Source organism: Frieseomelitta varia, unplaced genomic scaffold (genome assembly GCF_011392965.1).
Source record: "Frieseomelitta varia isolate USP_RPSP 00005682 unplaced genomic scaffold, Fvar_1.2 scaffold_621, whole genome shotgun sequence".
Classification (NCBI taxonomy): Eukaryota; Metazoa; Arthropoda; class Insecta; order Hymenoptera; family Apidae; genus Frieseomelitta; species Frieseomelitta varia.
Genome location: NW_025110392.1, coordinates 24625 through 42741, shown reverse-complemented (window position 1 = coordinate 42741; position 18117 = coordinate 24625). Strand labels below are relative to the sequence as shown.

At 29.8% G+C, this 18117-nt stretch overlaps 2 protein-coding genes and 2 long non-coding RNA genes across 7 annotated transcripts in view; 2 read left to right on the top strand and 2 right to left on the bottom strand.

Moving 5' to 3' along the window:
- Window positions 1-362: 362 nt before the first annotated feature.
- Window positions 363-1373, bottom strand: LOC122534653 (protein PXR1-like). The gene is made up of 3 exons (XM_043665504.1): window positions 1174-1373; window positions 620-834; window positions 363-520 (listed from the first exon to the last, which is right to left on the bottom strand). The coding sequence occupies exons 1-3, from the start codon at window positions 1371-1373 to the stop codon at window positions 363-365; spliced, it is 573 nt and encodes a 190-aa protein (XP_043521439.1).
- Window positions 1374-2326: 953 nt separating this feature from the next.
- On the top strand, window positions 2327-5461 carry LOC122534654 (THO complex subunit 1-like). Of its 4 annotated transcripts, none has more exons than XM_043665506.1 (9): window positions 2327-2728; window positions 2808-3500; window positions 3598-3845; window positions 3999-4025; window positions 4096-4395; window positions 4492-4641; window positions 4722-4869; window positions 4950-5183; window positions 5269-5461. In XM_043665506.1, the coding sequence occupies exons 1-9, from the start codon at window positions 2693-2695 to the stop codon at window positions 5431-5433; spliced, it is 2001 nt and encodes a 666-aa protein (XP_043521441.1). In that variant the 5' UTR covers window positions 2327-2692; the 3' UTR covers window positions 5434-5461. The 4 variants fall into 4 exon arrangements, with proteins under 4 accessions (XP_043521441.1, XP_043521440.1, XP_043521443.1 ...); XM_043665505.1 differs by having other exon boundaries at window positions 2328-2728; window positions 4947-5183; XM_043665508.1 differs by lacking the exon at window positions 3999-4025 and having other exon boundaries at window positions 2330-2728.
- Window positions 5462-6116: 655 nt separating this feature from the next.
- On the top strand, window positions 6117-9298 carry LOC122534655. Its single transcript, XR_006307959.1, has 3 exons — window positions 6117-6286; window positions 8037-8238; window positions 9186-9298. It is a non-coding gene; the product is annotated as an uncharacterized LOC122534655 (long non-coding RNA).
- Window positions 9299-16337: 7039 nt separating this feature from the next.
- LOC122534656 overlaps window positions 16338-18117 on the bottom strand; it is a 3891-nt gene continuing 2111 nt past the window's right edge. The window contains exons 2-3 of the long non-coding RNA XR_006307960.1: window positions 17535-17635; window positions 16338-16660 (exon numbers count right to left, since the gene is read on the bottom strand). This is a non-coding gene — a long non-coding RNA (uncharacterized LOC122534656). The remainder of the gene's footprint in view (window positions 16661-17534; window positions 17636-18117) is intronic.

Genomic DNA, 18117 nt, shown 5'->3' with positions numbered 1-18117 from the left:
CTTTAAGTCTATGAAGAACGTGAATAATTTTCCTCTTTCCCCTTCTTTTGCCTTTTCTACTACATGCTGTAGTATATAAATATTGTCCATTTTTCTTTTTTCTTTTCTAAGGCCCGCTTCCGTGTCCGGTAATATCATTTTCTCTTCGACTTCAGTTTTGATTCTATCGTTCAGCACCATTGCATAAATCTTATACGCCATGCTGAGTAACGATATTCCCCTAACTTCCTGCCACATCTCTTTCTCCCTTTTTGTACAGTGAGGAGATTAGACTAGTCCTTCAGTCTTCCGGCGTTTTCTTCCCTTTGCAGACGTTTCTAATTAATTCGTATTTTTCCTTTTGTCTCCCCTTGCATATGTATTCATGCCTCGTTTTGGATGTTATCCTTTCCCGACGCTTTTCCTTTCTTCAACTTCTTTATTTGTTTTTCTATCTCCTTCCTTGATGTGTCCTGTGTCCTGTCGGGTGTCTCATCTTTGTTTCCTACTACCTTCTTCCACATGTTTTCTCTCTTTCTGTCTACCGTTTAGGAGTTCCATAAAGTACCTCCACCACTCCTTCAGTCCGATTGCTTCACTTATATAAAATAATATAAAATAAAGCTAAGACAGAAAATACCGATTGGTATCCTTTGTTTCTTCTCTTTATTAGTATATCTCCATATTTCTTTTTCTGTCTTAGCTTTTCTGATCTCCTCCAGTTTGCTTTTGGCCTTCTCCTTTTGCTTCCTCTCACATATTTTCCGGAACTCCATCCTTTCCCTCAGATATTTCTCTTTCACCTTCTTTTCCTCCTTCCATTTCTTGAGCAACTTTCTGACTTCCCTCTTCTTCCTGTCACAATTATCCCATCAGCTTTTGTTTTTCAATATCTCTCCTGCCTTTCTCTTTACTTTGGTCACTCTCTCTTTATTTCTTTCCATTTACTTTCCATGGAAGTTTCTTCGTATACTTTTTTTCTTGTCACCTCCTCATATCTCTTTATGCTTTTTTCGTTCCATTTTACCAACCATCTTGTTTCCTTTGTTAATCTTCTTCTTCTCCTTGGTATCTTGCATTCCAGGTTGCAGTACACCGACATATGGTCCGACTCTACTCTCTCTTTCACAATAAACTGTCTTACTTTATCCAATCCTTCAGTGTCTAATATTGTGTAATGTATCACTGACTGACCGTATAAACGTATATTCTCCCTTCTCATCTCCATCCACGTTTCCATTTAGAATATGCCAGCCATCATTTTCAACCACCTCCAGTAGAACCTTCCCTTCTCTGTCACATATCTTGTCTTTTGAGCTTCTTTTCTTATCTTCACCCTCGTAGATTCCTCCTTTCTTCCCAGTTCTTGCATTAAAGTCTCCTCCTAACAACATTTTTGTATTTCCCTCTTCTTCTTGTATTATTTCAATTTATTTTAGCAATTCTTTTAATTTTTCTTGATTATAAATTGTCCAAACAATCCATGTGTCATTCTTCAGTGTTATTTTCGTTCCTATTGCAGCTTTTACGTGGTATACTTCTTGACTTCCCCTAATTAGTTCTCTTCTCATCCCTACTAGTATTCCTCCACTTGCCCTTCCTTTTCTCTTTTCTTTCTGTCCCAGTTGGTACTCCCATCTATATCCTCCAGGTAATCTGCTCCTCCATTTATTTTACTTTTTTTCTTCCATCCATATACTTCCAGAAACCTGCTTCTTTTTTCTCCAAACCAGCCACGTTTCAGAATAGGACTCCGACTCCCTCTTTTTCCTCTTCCCTCAGTCAGTAGTTGTCCTTCTCAGTCACTTGTTCTAGGGTTTCTTTTCTTTCATTCCAAATATACCATTTCTTGTCTATTCCTATTTTCTTATATCCTACTGTAGTCTTTTTTTCCTTCTCTTCTCTTCTCACCTGATGGTTTCCTTAATTTCTCTTTCTTTTCGTGTTAGGTTATCATCTATGTATACTCCTGTTTTCAAATTTTTCTTCCTAGTCATTATTTGCTTTTTGCTCATTCACTCTTTTAATTTCACCACTACCATTTCTACTCCTTTATCCTTTCCATGATTCTTCAACTTCTACATCTAATTTCAAGTTTTCTTTTAGAAATTCTTTTACTGCACTTCTGCCTCTCCATTTTGCTCCTTTTATCACTTTATTATTTTTTCTACTTTCTCTCTCCCTCCTCTCCTCTCAATGCTCTATCTCCTTCATTCTTCTCTCCAGCTGCATTCTTTCCATTTTCCATTCTTCCCTCTCTTTCCTATCCTCCTTTCTTCCTCTGTCCCATTCTTCTCTCCATATTTTCTTTCTTCGCTCATTTCATTTTTCAGCTTCTTTATTTCTCTTAAAAATTCTTGGAACATTTTTTTCAATCCTCCTTCCAAATCCAATCATTCATTATTTCCTTCTTTACTGACTTTCTTTCATCTCCGCTCTCACTCGATGTCTCTCCTTTCTGTTTATCCTTAGACTGTACAAATTTCTCCATCGTCCCCTTATTCCCACGTGAGTCGCCCTTGTCACCATATTTTTCTACCTTTTTTTTCTAACCTCTTCTTTCTCCTCTTGACTATTCTCGCTTTCTTTATATCTGGCCCCCTGTTTTTATTTCCAATTCTCGTTCCCAACCCTTCTATATATAGTACAAAGAAATTGTTCATATTTTAAAATAAATATAGAAATAGTAAGTTATAAAAATTTGTTTTATAAAATGGCTATGTTTGAAGTATTACGAAAAGAGTACAGTGTAAGTAATTAATAATTTTGAGGTTATGTAGTGTATTTTAATCTGCCAGTTTTACTGATATTTCAATCTCCTTTTCTAGGATTATTTGCAACAGTGTTTTAAAGTGTCAGATGTACAAACCTTTCAAAAGAAATGTGCTGAACGATGTACAAGTGATAGTGATAGAAAAGCTGCAATTGATCAGGCACTGAGAGATACTCTTCTTGTAATTTTATCTGAAAATGCATTGAGTAATGTGAATCTATTTGAGACTTACATTACATTCTGCATTGAATTATGCAGAAAAGATTTAGCAACTGCAAATATGCCTGTAATGTTACTTGGTGATATATTTGATTCTATGACACTTGATAGATGTGAACAATTGTTTACTTTCATTGAAAACAATGTTGTGGTGTGGAAGGAAGATTTATTCTTTAGTGCTTGTAAGAATAATTTATTAAGGATGTGCAATGACTTACTTAGAAGATTGTCTAGGTCACAACAAACTGTATTTTGTGGAAGAATTCTATTATTTTTGGCCAAGTGTTTTCCTTTCTCTGAGATATCTGGTCTTAATATTGTTAGTGAATTCAATTTGGAAAATCATATAGAATTTGGCTCTGAAAAATCAGAAGGAGAGGATTTGGAGCAAATAATTAAGGATGATGATAAATCAGAAGCTAAAGTGCCAATCGATTATAATTTGTACAGAAAATTTTGGGCGCTTCAAGATTTCTTTAGAAATCCCAATCAGTTATACCTGAAAGTGCACTGGAAGGTATTTTCAACAGTAAGTATAAATTACTGTATTTTTTGTTATTATAAATATATAAATTTGCATATTTTTGTTATCGTAAATTAATTTCATATTTGTTTTGTTTGTTTAGTATGCTTCAAGTGTGTTGTCAGTATTTTCATCTTTTAAATTGGAAGAACAACATAATTATTCCTCAACGAGTGTTAAAATTGATTCTTCCATAAAAGGATCTCGTAAAGAAACTCCCTACTTTGCAAAATATTTGACGAATCAAAAATTATTGGAGTTACAATTATCTGACTCAAATTTCAGAAAATACGTATTGCTGCAGTTCCTCATTCTTTTCCAGTATCTTAATAGCACTGTTAAATTTAAAGCGTAAGTATCTATAATTTTATATACATCTTTACATACATTTGTATTTTATTAGAATTGAATTCACAATTCCTCTTGATAGATTGCACATTTTTAATGAAGTTTAATAAATTATTAGTAAAATGACTTTAAAAGCTAAATGTTTGTTTTCCGAAGCTTCCTTGCCAGTGGCTATGAGACAAGGTCTGCTTTCCTTAAATAGTGTTTCAGGCTATTTATATTCCAGAGTCTCAATAATTTTTGTATTTTTTAGTGAAACATATGAACTGAAACCTGATCAAGTAGACTGGGTAAAAGCAACCATGGAACAAGTATATGCCTTACTGACAGAAACACCTCCTAATGGTTCAATATTTACTGAAACTGTTAGAAATATATTGAAACGCGAAGAGCACTGGAATGCTTGGAAAAATGAAGGTTGTCCACCATTCAAAAGACCAACTCCAGATTCTAGTGTTGACATAGAAGAATTAAGGAAACCAAAGAAACCAAGGCGTAGAATTGGAGATGTTATTAAAGATGCTCAAACAGTAGGAAAATATCATATGGGAAAGTAAGTAACTATGGAAAAATTGTATTTATTTTTTGTATTGTTTTAATCATATTTATTTATTTTATTATTACATAATTGAATTTAATTAATTTACAGTCCGGAACTCGCGAAGTTGTGGAACTTGTGTCCTAATAACCTTGAAGCATGTAAATCCAAGAACAGAGATTTCCTTCCGTCTTTAGAAACATACTTTGAAGAAGCTATCATGCAACTAGATCCGAATGCAATGGTAGAAGATGAATATAAGTAAATATCTTTTTTATACATTTATGTTTTGTTCTCAAATTCAATAATTAAATTACATTATTTCTGCTTATTTTTTACAGAAAAGTAAATGATGGAAATTTCGGCTGGCGAGCATTAAGATTATTAGCTAGACGTAGTCCCCATTTTTTTGTTCACGGAAATTATCCTATTAATAAACTTCCTGAATATCTCGAAACTATGATTAAAAAAATTGCCAAGGATCGTCCAGTGAGTACAATACTTTTATTTCAGTAATCTATGTTAAATCTTTAAATTTAAAAATGAAGTATCCCTGTATCTTAAAGCAGACACAGTCGAATATAAAATTAGAAACGGAAAAGATTCCACCACCAGAAGTGAACGATCAAGAATTTAACAAAGATGTTCTAAAACAAGAAAGTGAACAAGTTGAAGTCGAAAATACGGATACAAAAGGACGAAAATTAACGAAAGTGACACCTGAAATGGTGGCGAAATTATCGGAAATTCTGAAAAACAATTGGAAGAAATTAGCAACCAAGTTCGGTTACACGAGTGAAGAGGTACAGATTAATTTTATAATATGTCTAAATCTAACTCAATGAAAAAAAAGGAAAGGTTACTAACTACAATCTTTATATTTTTTAGATTACGTTTTTCCAAGGAAAACCAACACCATACGAACAATGTAAAAATATGCTAGAAATTTGGGCGGAAGAAGATGTAGACGCATCCATGGAAAATTTAGTGTATATCTTAAAAGGTTTAAAATTGACAAAAGCGTTAGCTGTTTTAAAATCTTATTTTAATTGAAAGAAATATGAAATGGAATGTAAATAATTTTCAGATAATGTATACTATATGTTGTATATATAAAATAGATACATGTACTATATGTTGTATATATGAAATAAAATTTGTAATTTTTTTAACAATCTTTTTCTATGAATCTTAACTTCAATAGTAAATTATCCTCAATAGTACCTTATGTTTCAACAATAATAGCTGCTATTAAACAAAAATAACTAAAATATTAATTAAAAAATATATAAATATTGCACTTTTAACATTTAGAATAGAATAAAATATGAAGCCAAAGCTTTGCACGGTAAAAATCAGTATGATCCTACATGTATAAATATTTTATACTATTTTTTTTTTTTTTTTTTTAATAAGAAATGATTTTGCTAGTTTAAATATGGTGCGCTTATATTAGGGTGATCGAGTTTCAAGTATTATAACATCACGTGACGTCGATAAATCGAACTAGATTCGAGTCCATTAAATCCAGTTTCTTTATTTAGAGTACACTTAGTAGCACAAAGTGTACAAATAATTCAAAATTTGAAACCAAAATGGTCGTCGGTGCTAACTATGTTGAAGAATAGTTGGTTTTATTTTTATATTCTATATATTCTTCTTTCCGGCACGAAATCGATTTGCCAAAAAGCATGCTGACAACCTAACGGTATAGACCGACGTTCTTTCTACTTAATTGTAATAAATTAGTTTAACTAAAATTCGTAATATATCATATCTTCGAATTATAAACACTGACTTAGACTTGATTTATGCTCGATGTAAAGCAGAGGCCAATGACGATTAAGACAGCGACAACTCGCGGTATGACATATGCAACGTGTTTCTTTATGAACGAGAATTATACGTAAGTTATGAAATATCATTACATATACGCCAAGATAGATTTAGAAGCTTATTCCACAACTGTTCGCAACTGTTAATCCAATTTTTAAATAATCCATTTCGTCATATATAACATACTGTTATGAGTCTGTAGGTCTGTACTTGTATTCTTTATTGCACATTCATGCAGTTTACTATCGCAACAAACACGCTTGTCGCGAATTATACACAGAGCATAAATCCGGATTCCGGATACAAGAAATTCAATCGTCTTATTTACGGAATACTTTTATTTATTTATCTGCTTTAATTCTTACGTCTAACATACACACTCATATGTATTGGCTAAGTGGAAATGCAATTCGATCGCGAATACGAACTCCGACGTTTTACGTCGTAGGGCAGTCGTTAATTTACATTTTTTTTCTTCTTCTTCTTCGTATTCTTTTAGTTTTTACAATGAAACGTCATTATAAAAACTGAAATGAAAAGAACGTGTGAATTGTATAAATTTTTAAAGAACGATACTTCGTGAGAATTTTATTGTCATTCTGCTAGGTATTTAATTCTTCAATTGTAATTTAACATAAAGTACAAAGATGAATGTAATTGAAAAGACTCCCATATATGTGCTTTCATATATAACTTTGATAAACATGCCCGTGTCTTCTTCGTTTAAATCATAAACATAGAAAAATGCCACAATCAATGGACGTGCGAATTATTCGAAATTGTTTATCTTCTCATCGTTAAATGATCAAATCGTTATTTCGCCGCCGATTTAATATTTTCTAGCGGCACGGATGGCAAACAAAACGATCAAGGTATTCAACAAAATAGAATGGTCAACGAATTCTTAAGGCGACAGTGTTGTCACACTCTGCTCTGAAAATTATTTATTGAATTGAGCATAATACTTTATCAATGAGGGGATTTAAAACAGCGATTGATGGAAATATATTTGATTATTTACATCTATTTAAAGATATTTAAAAAAATTGATTGAAATATATTTTTAAACATAATTAAATACAACATAATTAAATATGAATTAAATATGGAAAATTTTTACAACATAATTAAATATGAATTAAATATGGAAAATTTTTACTTATTTTAGTATGTAACTTCAGAATCTCAATGAATCCTGCAAACTCGATTTTATAAAAGCCTGGAAGTATCAAAGAAATGTTTTCATAAATATTGTTTGTTATAAAATTATATGGCGTAAATTACTTTTTGCAGAAATTTTTTTTTTTTCATTCGTTTTGGAAATTTCAAAGTCATTTGTTAAGATGGAATCAATGACTTGCATACGAGGTTATCTGTTGTTATGAATTATTGTTTAAAGTTCAGCAAAATAGCGAAAATAAATCATAGCTAAGGAAAGATGTTGATCAATTTTCAAGATCACGATTGATCTGATTATGAAAAAAATTAATTCAGTGATGGAAAAATTTTTCTTCGACGAGATATTGGAATTTTTACAATTTTCGAAAAGGAAAGTACACTTACTTCTATACTTGTTGCATGATGTAAAAAAAAATATCTATAAATGAAACAAACTCAGGATTGTTAAAGTGAAGACTTCACTATCTAAAATCAAATCAAATTAATTGTTCTATAATTCTTTTCACGAAATTATAACAGTTTAAAATTTTGAGAACTTTTTATGTAGTGTATGAATGTTTCATTCTTTTTCGTTCAATTTTTCATGAATTTTGCGTATTTGATTTAGACCAGAGTTTTTTACTTTTTTTTTTTTTTTGCAGGTTATCATTTCGAAATTATTGTGAAACGCGCGATTACAGCGCCCCAACGGTGAAACACGCAATATACTTCCTACGATTCTCGAAATAATCGATATTTCTCATGATCGATTTTTAAACGAGAATAATCGGAAGGAAACGCACCTCGTCTGTAAAAAAGAAAGTGTTATCCAGAAGAAGTATCAAGAAGTTCCAAAATTCTCAAGTAAAATATAAATCAATAATTGTTAGATTTGTGTTTTTGTGTTTTGTATTTTTAAAATAAAACGTGCATTTTTGGCTTTAACTCAAGGTTAAATTTAACTAAATAGTTATCACATATAATTTTCCACAATAAAGGAAACAATAGGATATAAACAGAACATACCATGCTAAAAGTTCTTTATAATTTTATACCAAAACGTAATTTCAATTAAATCATTCTACAAACATATCAATTCTACAAATATTGTGATCTTGTAATATGACTATATATACATATATGTATGTATGCTTTTACTTCTATTATAACATTTTCTACTTGTCTGTTGATTCTTTATATTCATATTGCGTAATTCTTAACAATTCTAATACTAAATTCAAATAATTTATTAGAAATGTACGTATTTAATGGTTAAAATAATAATTTTACTGCGTAATATAATAAAATTTTTCATTTTTCAAATCAAATAAGGGGTAAAAGGCCTTGAAGCTCGAAATTCAAAACAACAACACGAACACAATGTTTATGTTCGTCTTAATCATCGTTTTGTTCGGACAGATTCACTGCATTTCCTACTATTTTCTCAATTGTGTGTCGCGGAAAGTCATTCGGTTGTCGAATTTCGTAACTACAAGTATTACGTCGTATTAGGTTTCCTAATCCATCGGTGGCGTCTCTTCGACACTCTTTTACTTCCATTTATACCTCATTAATAGTATCATTTAGTTAATACGTGTGTGTTTGATCATTTATTGAGAATTAAGCTAAAGAAATCGAGTAAGAATTTGAAGCTTCTCGTGCTGATTTTTCTTCGATCATCGATTTCACTTTTACGATTACCGGTACCTTGTCTCGTACGCTTTTTTAATAGAATTTGAAGTTGATTATGGTTTTACATATTTGCCTTCATTTGACATATTTGTTTTGACTTTTGGTTTCTCTTTGTGCAGATTATTCCTTGGTTGCAAAGATAGCATAGAATGCGTACATGTCACGATCATTAACGAACAATCTGATGACCTTTCACCGAAAGTTGGTAACATTTTATTCATTCTAGGTAACATTTGCTACCTAGAATAAATATATAAATATATAATCATGTAGAATAAATATATAAATGTATAATTATTTGATATACAATTCACAATATGTAATTTTGTAATTATATGGGATACAAGGATGAAAATGGATAAGATTGAATTAATTAATATTTCATTTCAAATATGGAAATCGTCAAATATGGAAATTAATGATATATTTACTTTTATATACTTTTATATATTTTTGCTACAGTATACTTTTTTCAAACGCTGATGCGCAATTAAACGATTCAAAGCAAGATTTCACACATATATGATTTTTTTAAATACTATATTTATGTATTTAGCTATGAAATTTTGATTTATGTAAATATTTTTTAATATTTATAATATACGACATGACATATTACTAATGTGCATACTTTACTTTAATAAAGAAATACTTAATAACAAATATTTCTGCAAATATTGAGAAATACTTTATAATTTCCAACTAATCTTTAATGTATATTCAAATTTACAATCATTTTCTAGAAAAATAGCAAATGAAGGTATTCTTTGTCCTTCCTCTTAACGTATTGTAATCAGCCTTATTTTCAGGAAATTTTTGTGATTGCGTGTAATGCGGTCAATAGAGTCAGTGTTTGTTGCAATGTTTTAATATTTTTCTGAGCAAAATGGTTCTTATTAATCAATTTATTCAAATTATAATTCGCGAAGTTAGAGTCAGTGAGTCCGCTAATTGTTACTTAAACGCGCGTTGATAGTCTTTTATTTTCCTATTTTTTCTTGTTCAATATTAAGGCCTCTCCTGAAGATCAAGATCGTAAGTAGTTTGATTATATTGTATCTCAATTTATTCAATTTTTCAAATTTAACAACAAAGTATAATCAGTTTAATCATTTGTTGCAGACGCTTCACAGCATCAATTTTTTGCATTTTTTGAGAAAAATCCAACGGTAGTTCTAAAGCCAAGAATGTAAAAATTTTTCATTATCTCCAACTTCAGATTTTCGCTTTTAAATATAAATTCTAATGCTTATTGTTTTGTTACAGATTGTCTTCTACAATCTCCACGTCTCCTAATCCTGCAAGAATCTTATGATGCTTCAAAAGCCAAAAATGTAAATCTTTAGCATGTTGTATTCAAATTTTATTCTCTACAACTCTCTTTTTATTGAAGTTGAATGTAAAATTATAATTATAAAATAAAAACACTTCAAATTATTCCAATTTTTATCATTATTAAAATTTAAATTTTCACAAATAACACTGTGTCTTTAGAAAGATGTTTTATGTTTTTTAAGAAATTTTTCACAGTATTCACTTCCACCATGGGATTCTCAGTGGTTCACTTGATGAGAGTCTTTACGATCACTTTCTCTGGTCCAGTGCAGCATCGATAATGTTTCTCGCAGTGAGTCGTATGCATTTTTTTTCCTCCGGTCACTCAATCATGTCATAAGATGAAAGGTCCGACTCAGCACGAGTGACTGGTTACGTAGAATTTTTGATGAGCATAATGACCATGAGTATTTCTTATACCCGTGAATAGTAACATTTTTTCAAGTTTTTTATGTATTAGATCAGGATAGGGCTTCTTGCACATCGCGACTTTAACAGTTAATTTGAATGCGTACATTTATAGTACATTTATAGTAATTAAAATATCAAAATATATTCATTGTAAATGTTACAAAAATATCCGTAGTAATATGAATAAATAAGTATTTATAAATCATTATTATTAAAATGATTTCATTTGAGCATTTCGTAGTAGAAAAGTCAGATACCCTCTGACTTCGTTTCTATGAAAGATGCAGTTATTACTATTAATACGAATAATATATTTTATATTATATTTTATATATTTTGTAATATTTTATATTATATTTTGTATATTTTGTAATATTTTATATTACATTTTGTTATAATAATTACTGATTAATAATTATTATAAAATAACTTCCAGCTTCACTTTCCCTTTTATAATTATAGCATTGAATGATTGAATTTTATAATTATGAATTTCAGTAGATTTTGAAATGTAACAGATAAGAATTTTTTCCGTAAAAGAATGTATAAAATTTTATGTGCAAGAAGATAGTCAGACTTCGCGATAGTCAGATTTTTGAATCAAAGCAACAAGTTTGAACACTGCTTTCGCATTTTCGAAAATATGCTTTAATAAAGAAGTCGCCTGAAATGATTTCTATTAATATTTAATTTGGAGTCATTTGTTTGATTTTGATTTTTCGAGTCAACTTTCAGATTTCATAATAAATTTTTTTAATAAAAATATTTTTTTAATAAATTCAGTTCTTGTTCATTGTCTTTATTCTCTTGCAATTTCAATAATTTCTGAAAGAGTAGAGTCATTAGAGTTTCAAATAAAATGATATGACAGTCCGTTTAGACACAAACTGTATAAATCAATCATTTTTTTAGTTTAGAATTTTTAGGTTTAACCCCTTCGTGCTCATTGTCAGGATTTCATTCACGTGTCCAGGTACTACTTAAGTGGGTGAAAAACATTGGGTACGATGACCATAGTTTGTAATTTCATAAAAAATTTCTCACTGACTTACAATGTGCTAACGTATCGTTCACGACGTATTTTCCGCATATGTGTAGTTAGGATGTGGAACTGTGTCGTTTCTATTTTATTCCATTCATTATAAATTGAAATATTTAAAACATTTATGCACTAATTTTAAACGTGAATTTATTATAATAATACATATACAGTAAATGCAATATAATTAATATAAAAATATTATTAATTATACTTTCAATTATAATAATGATTCCAAGTCAACTTACACATGTAACTTCTACAGAAATTATATATATGTTTATTTAATTATTTCACATATAATTGTAAATATAAACGTGTTTTAATCACGTTTTATGCAATGGTCGCTAGCCATTGTTAGTCAATTTCAGGAAAATGGTACGTAAATTAGAGTGTGAAAGCTGTGTTATTAAGCTCTAGTGTCGGAGGCGTTCCGGGATGTTCTCTCTAGTTTAGGTCGCGCCCGAGTGGTATGTGTAAGAATCGTGGAATAAGTGTGTTGGTGTGCATGTTTTGCCATTTTTTAAATATAGAGCGACTGGTTAGGATAGATAGCTTATTTTCTGGTATGCCTGTGTTTAAATATAAGTAGGTAAGGCCGGGCAGCTTGATACAATCTCTGTTCGCATGTCCCCTTTTCGCGTGTCGAACTTGTTTCAAGAAATTTAATTTGAAAAATCGACAGTGAAATTGGTACAAAATGGACCATTCCACTTGTTTCTGGTTTTATTCTTTGATTTTTCGAATTTAATATCGCGGTCGCGGAAGTGGATAGCTCACGAGTAGGTCCTGAAACGAACGTTGATGTAGGTATTGCTCGAGCACGCACGTGCGAATGGATAACGATCACTATGATCGATGGTCGTCCATGTGCAACTGAATCAGCTTCCGCGATTTATTTTTATGCCTTTATAAGTTATTTTTTGGTTTGTGATTAGAAGACTCGAGCTACATGTAAGTTTCAGCGAACATTACGCTCGAAGAAAGAAAAGACTAGAAGCCGAAGTGACCTGGCAAACTGTCACGAAGAGGATTGCAGTAAATTGCTTCTTATCCTTTGGATATCATTTAAATGATTTCAGAGCATAGGAAGTCATTCTCGTTACTACTTTGTCACTATGCTCTTTTAGTATTTGTAGTTGTATTTTTTTTTCTTCATCATCGTTCGTCATCGTTCTGGGCAAATCGCGGTTTTTATTGTTAGTGTTGCGAGAAATCTATTATGGTTTATATTAGAATTGCAAAGAAATGATAATCGTGTTTGCTTTAGAGTTACAAGTTATGGTACTGCGATTGTCCTTTGCAATTTTGAGTGTGAATTAGAGTTTTTAATTAATTTTAGAATATTTGAATATTAGTTATCGTTCATATAGTAGCTTTTGTATTCTCGATAATAATTTTCATTGAATATATATAGTTTTAGAATTAGTATTGCGACATTATTTCATTACGATTTCCAATTACTTTAGCTCTAGTGTTGCGATATTGTTCAATCGCGGTTTTCAATTACATTTCTTCTTAGTATTGCGATAACGAGTGATCGCGTTTCTTTTCTGAAGTAGCGTTGCGTTTAATGCGAAATGCTCAAGCTGTACAAAGGTGGTCATTCATCAGCAACCACCAGCATGATTGCACTGGTCGCGTCGCAATTAGTGTTGCGTATTGCTATATGTTGATGCATAGATTATTAGCGTTGAGTACTTACTTTCGGAAGTTTTAAACATGACGAAGCACTCGTCGCGTTTGATTTTAAAAATTTTCTATTTCACAATTAATGTTAATAAAATGTCGAGGAGCAAGATACGGTTTATTACTCGGATTTATGTCGAATGTAAATTTGGCGATAGTCCTTTTGGTTATTGTATTGAGTATGAAATGTTCTTTTAGCAGCTCTTCTGGTTATTATATCGTTATTTCTTTTTCAGTGGCCCTTCTGGCTATTGTTTTGGATTTTACAGATGATTTTACAGATATTAACTATCTTATGATTAACTAAAACTAGACGCACGCAACTTAAAGTGAAATCGCACGCATCTCACGCATTTCGGGCGCACAGTGGCAAAGTGCGCTAAAATCCAAAAGTTAAAAAAAATTTTTTTCTAACTTCAAAGATCTATGTATTGTATTTTATTTATGAATAATCAAAGCATGATTTTTCATTAGTATCAAGTATTATTGATACGCAATTCTCTTAGAAATATGACATTTTAAAGTCGTAACTTTGTCATATGTCATGTTCATAAGACTGCAATGCGAAATTTTTAAAGCAGCATTGAAAATAATTTTTTTTTATTTAATACCACTTTTTACATTCAATCATAATTTGTTTTTTTATTGTTGATTGTGATTTATAAATTAATATCTATTTTCATTTCAATACTTCATTTCACTTTTTATAGTTTTACAGTAGAAAATATCTCCTTTTCAGGAAATAATTACGTACCAAACGAGATCAAGTAATATTTTTTCTTTAAATAAATTTTGAAGGTTTTTGAAAAAGGCCCTATTGTATTTTTTTGCAACAATTTGCAATATTATGAGTTATTGTTATTTCTTTTTCGTCTGTATCGCTTACAGTGTGATACAGATTTATGACACAAAATTCGAATATCTTGTATGTCGGATAAATATGCCTAATTCTGCATCTAAATTATTTTGCTAGTTTGATGAAGTCGTAATAGTACATGTATATAAGATTAAAAATACAAAACAAGCAAAACACATTTACGATCATTCAGCAACAACAACGAACATTTAAAGTCTGCTGACTGTCAAAATCTTGGTCAATTTTAGGTATGATATTGCAAAATTTTTATCTGTACATATTTGAAGCATTCTGTAGAATGCATAAAAGAAATATCACAATTAATTTTGCATAATTTCCAAAATTGACAAAGAAAATTAATAAATGAGCAGAAATATACGAGCGAAAAGTATTCGTATGACAAATAAATAATAAGTTTTAAGGAATGAGAGAAAAATAAATTAAATTAAGTTTGCATATTAAATATGTATATGAATTATCTTAATTAACACTTTGTAGAATTTTCTTTTGATTAGGCATTGAATTTATTAAAATAGCTATTAAGCGGGGAAATATCTTCTTTTGTTCCTTTAAAAGAGAATTTTTTTTAAATCACTTTTTTTGAAGAAATTTGATGCTTTCTAATTTTATGTTCCATAACATTAATATCTGGCAATTGCAGAAACGTTTTTAAATGTTCTGGTGTACTGTGTAGGATTCACATTCTCGTATTTAAATCATTATTGTGCACAAAAATAAAATCATTTTCAACACTAGAAAGAAAATTAGACCAAAAGAAGATTAGAATTAAAATCCCAATATAAACCCGGTGGTTCATTATTTCATCAATGAACTGTAATGTGCCAACAACATGTGCCGTCATACAAACAATTATAGAAACACCACCGTGTTTTACAGTGGGTAATAAGCTTTTGGATTCTTCACTTTTATTTCTACACAGTGCAATGTTTATCCGGCCTACAAATTAAATTTACTTTTGTCCGTGAGAATTACTCTATTACATCAGTGTGTTTATATTGTTCTTTTGCAAATTCCAATCTTTTCGTTTTGTTCGTTTTATGTAATAACCTGGTTTCTTAAGTTAAAAAATAATATTTAAATTTCAAACCCAAATAGCAATTAAAAGTTTGAAATTATATATGATCTGTAATCGGAAAATTATCTCAAAAAAGGTCGTATGTATCGAAATCATGTTACAAGAAATTCAAAGTTGAAACCTTTTTTTATTTATAGAATCGCGACATGGATACAAAGCCTCACGAAATTGGTACTGTATAATCTTCATTTATAATATAAAATGAGAGACATTGATAAAAACAACTGTTTTAAACGTAGTAAAAAATAACGGACATTCTTTTTCTGAATATTAGACGTTCGTTTCCTTATCACATTATACGTCGAAAATATATGTATATATATATATATATATATATATATATATATATATATATATATATATAATGTATATATATATATATATATATATATACACATTATTTCATTAAATGCACTTCTAGGTAGATATAAAGCAATAAAATCAAACATAAGTTTGTTTAATGTTTATATTTATTAAATATTAATTAAGTATTTATATTTGTAGGAAGCAAATACGAAAAGATTGAGATTTGTAACTTAAACTAATATCAAATTACACATTAATGAAATATTTGCAAAATCATTTTTTGTGTATTAGGATTTAATTTTTAATATATTTTTTTATAATTTCACATTACCAATCTTTATGTAAAAACGACATCGCGACTCCTGGTTTATTTTGACGTAATTTAATAATTGTACGGACAAATTCCAATAAGAATTCTGTGTACGACATCCAGAAATTATCGGGAACCTGAGAATAGACATAGGGTCAGAACAAGTTCGCGAGTATTATCTACATAGATTTCAGGGTGTACCGAAATTCATGAAAAGATGCACAATTCACAATTTAACTGTGTAACTGTTTCGTTCAGTTTTGATGTTCTATCAAGTATAATGAAAAAATTTCTTTGGATTGTACGAAAAATTCACTTCGTTGTGATTTGGTAGAAAATACATTAAAATAACTCTATTTAAATATGCTCCGGAAATTCTTTATTGATATAAATCTATTAATCATAAATTAACAATCTTTTCGTTGTACACAATCATTGTTTTGATCTATTAATCATAAATTAACAATTTTCTGGTTGTACACAATCATTGTCTGGATTTCTGAGATAACCACTGCTACACCGACAACCGGCGGTAGTTCCGTTAGTGCATGCCTGGAAACATTTATATTAGTATCGTTATAATACAAATATATTAGCTAATTCATAGTAGATTGCGTTTTTAAGTATATCGGGGACATTTTTTGACCACTTATGAAAATATTCTTTTCTTCTCTTTTTTTTTATATTTTTCTTAATAAAATTGTGTTCCATTCGTGCCCTAAAATTTGTCACTTTCGTATAGATGTAAGCAAGAACTTTACATTCCGAAATAAATTCATATTTACATTTTATATTTCAGAATACATTTATAATATCTTAAGCTCGTATGATATAGAATGGACAAGAAAACATTTTCATGTACTAAACATGAAGCACATACAATATTATCAAATAACTCTTTTAGTGTTTTTTCGCATCTATTTTTGTCTTTCAGTATTATCCTGTCTATAGTATTATGTCTTTTAGTGTCTTTCTACATTCCTTTTTTTCAATACTCAAGAATGCTGTCTGTTACGATATGTACTATCAAACATAAATATTTTGACAGCTTTAAATCGTTTTAAGTATATATATATACATATACACACATATGTATATATACATAATCCAATTCAAACGATATAAGTATTAAGTCAAGTGTATGAATAATAAATCGAATTCAATTAAAAAGAAAATAAAATTATTGTATTATAGTAAACATTTCAAACAATATACTTAGATTACTAGCGAGTATTGTTAGCAGAAATAATTTTTTTATGATTTATTACATTTGAATTTTATGTAGTTTGTACCAATTTTGCCTCTTCACTTAAATGTTTGAGAGTAACAACTCTCGAACTTATTGACACTAGAAAGAACTTTCAAATGGACACGCATCTTAATGCTAAGTAAATGAAAACAATTCGAAGTAATTTCGAATACTTACTATTGGCGGGCAAGTTATTGGATTTGGATCACAGGTTGGTTCACATAATTGCCCACAAATGTTCCATTCTTCATTTATTGGACATATTGGTGTGAACGAACCTAATTTAACACGAACATTTATGAAAATCACAAACTAGAAATTGCACTACGAAGGAGAATATTCTAAGGCTAATAGATATTTTTCATAACAACATGTACATACACATACATGTATGACCTAAGTAAATCTAATATATATACGTATATACAAGGTAAATATTACTTCAAATATCACACAACTTCACAACCGAAATGAAGATGATTCTACATGAAAAAATAAGTCAGAAATAAAGAATAAACCGAAATGAAGATGATTCTACATGAAAAAATAAGTCGATAAAGAATAAAATTTTTTCTTTGCTTCCGAGAAAATCGACTTTGAATATTCTCCGAGTATGCGTGCACTAAACGACGGCGTATACAGATGTCGGTACAAGCGAAGAGCTAATTCTACAACATACGAGAAAATAAGTCGAGAAACATTTCTAAACACATTCTAAGTAAACAGATATTAATAACTAATCAACATTACGAATGATATT

Coding starts and splice junctions, on each gene's coding strand:
- LOC122534654 (XM_043665505.1), top strand. CDS start 2,693: ATGGCTATGTTTGAAGTATTACGAAAAGAGTACAGT. Junction 4,026..4,095: donor GCCAGTGGCTATGAGACAAG/GTCTGCTTTCCT, acceptor TGTATTTTTTAG/TGAAACATATGAACTGAAAC. Junction 5,184..5,268: donor TCGGTTACACGAGTGAAGAG/GTACAGATTAAT, acceptor TATATTTTTTAG/ATTACGTTTTTCCAAGGAAA.
- LOC122534653 (XM_043665504.1), bottom strand. CDS start 1,373: ATGTTGTTAGGAGGAGACTTTAATGCAAGAACTGGGAAGAAAGGAGGA. Junction 835..1,173: donor GGAGAATATACGTTTATACG/GTCAGTCAGTGA, acceptor TAATTGTGACAG/GAAGAAGAGGGAAGTCAGAA. Junction 521..619: donor GAAACAAAGGATACCAATCG/GTATTTTCTGTC, acceptor CCTAAACGGTAG/ACAGAAAGAGAGAAAACATG.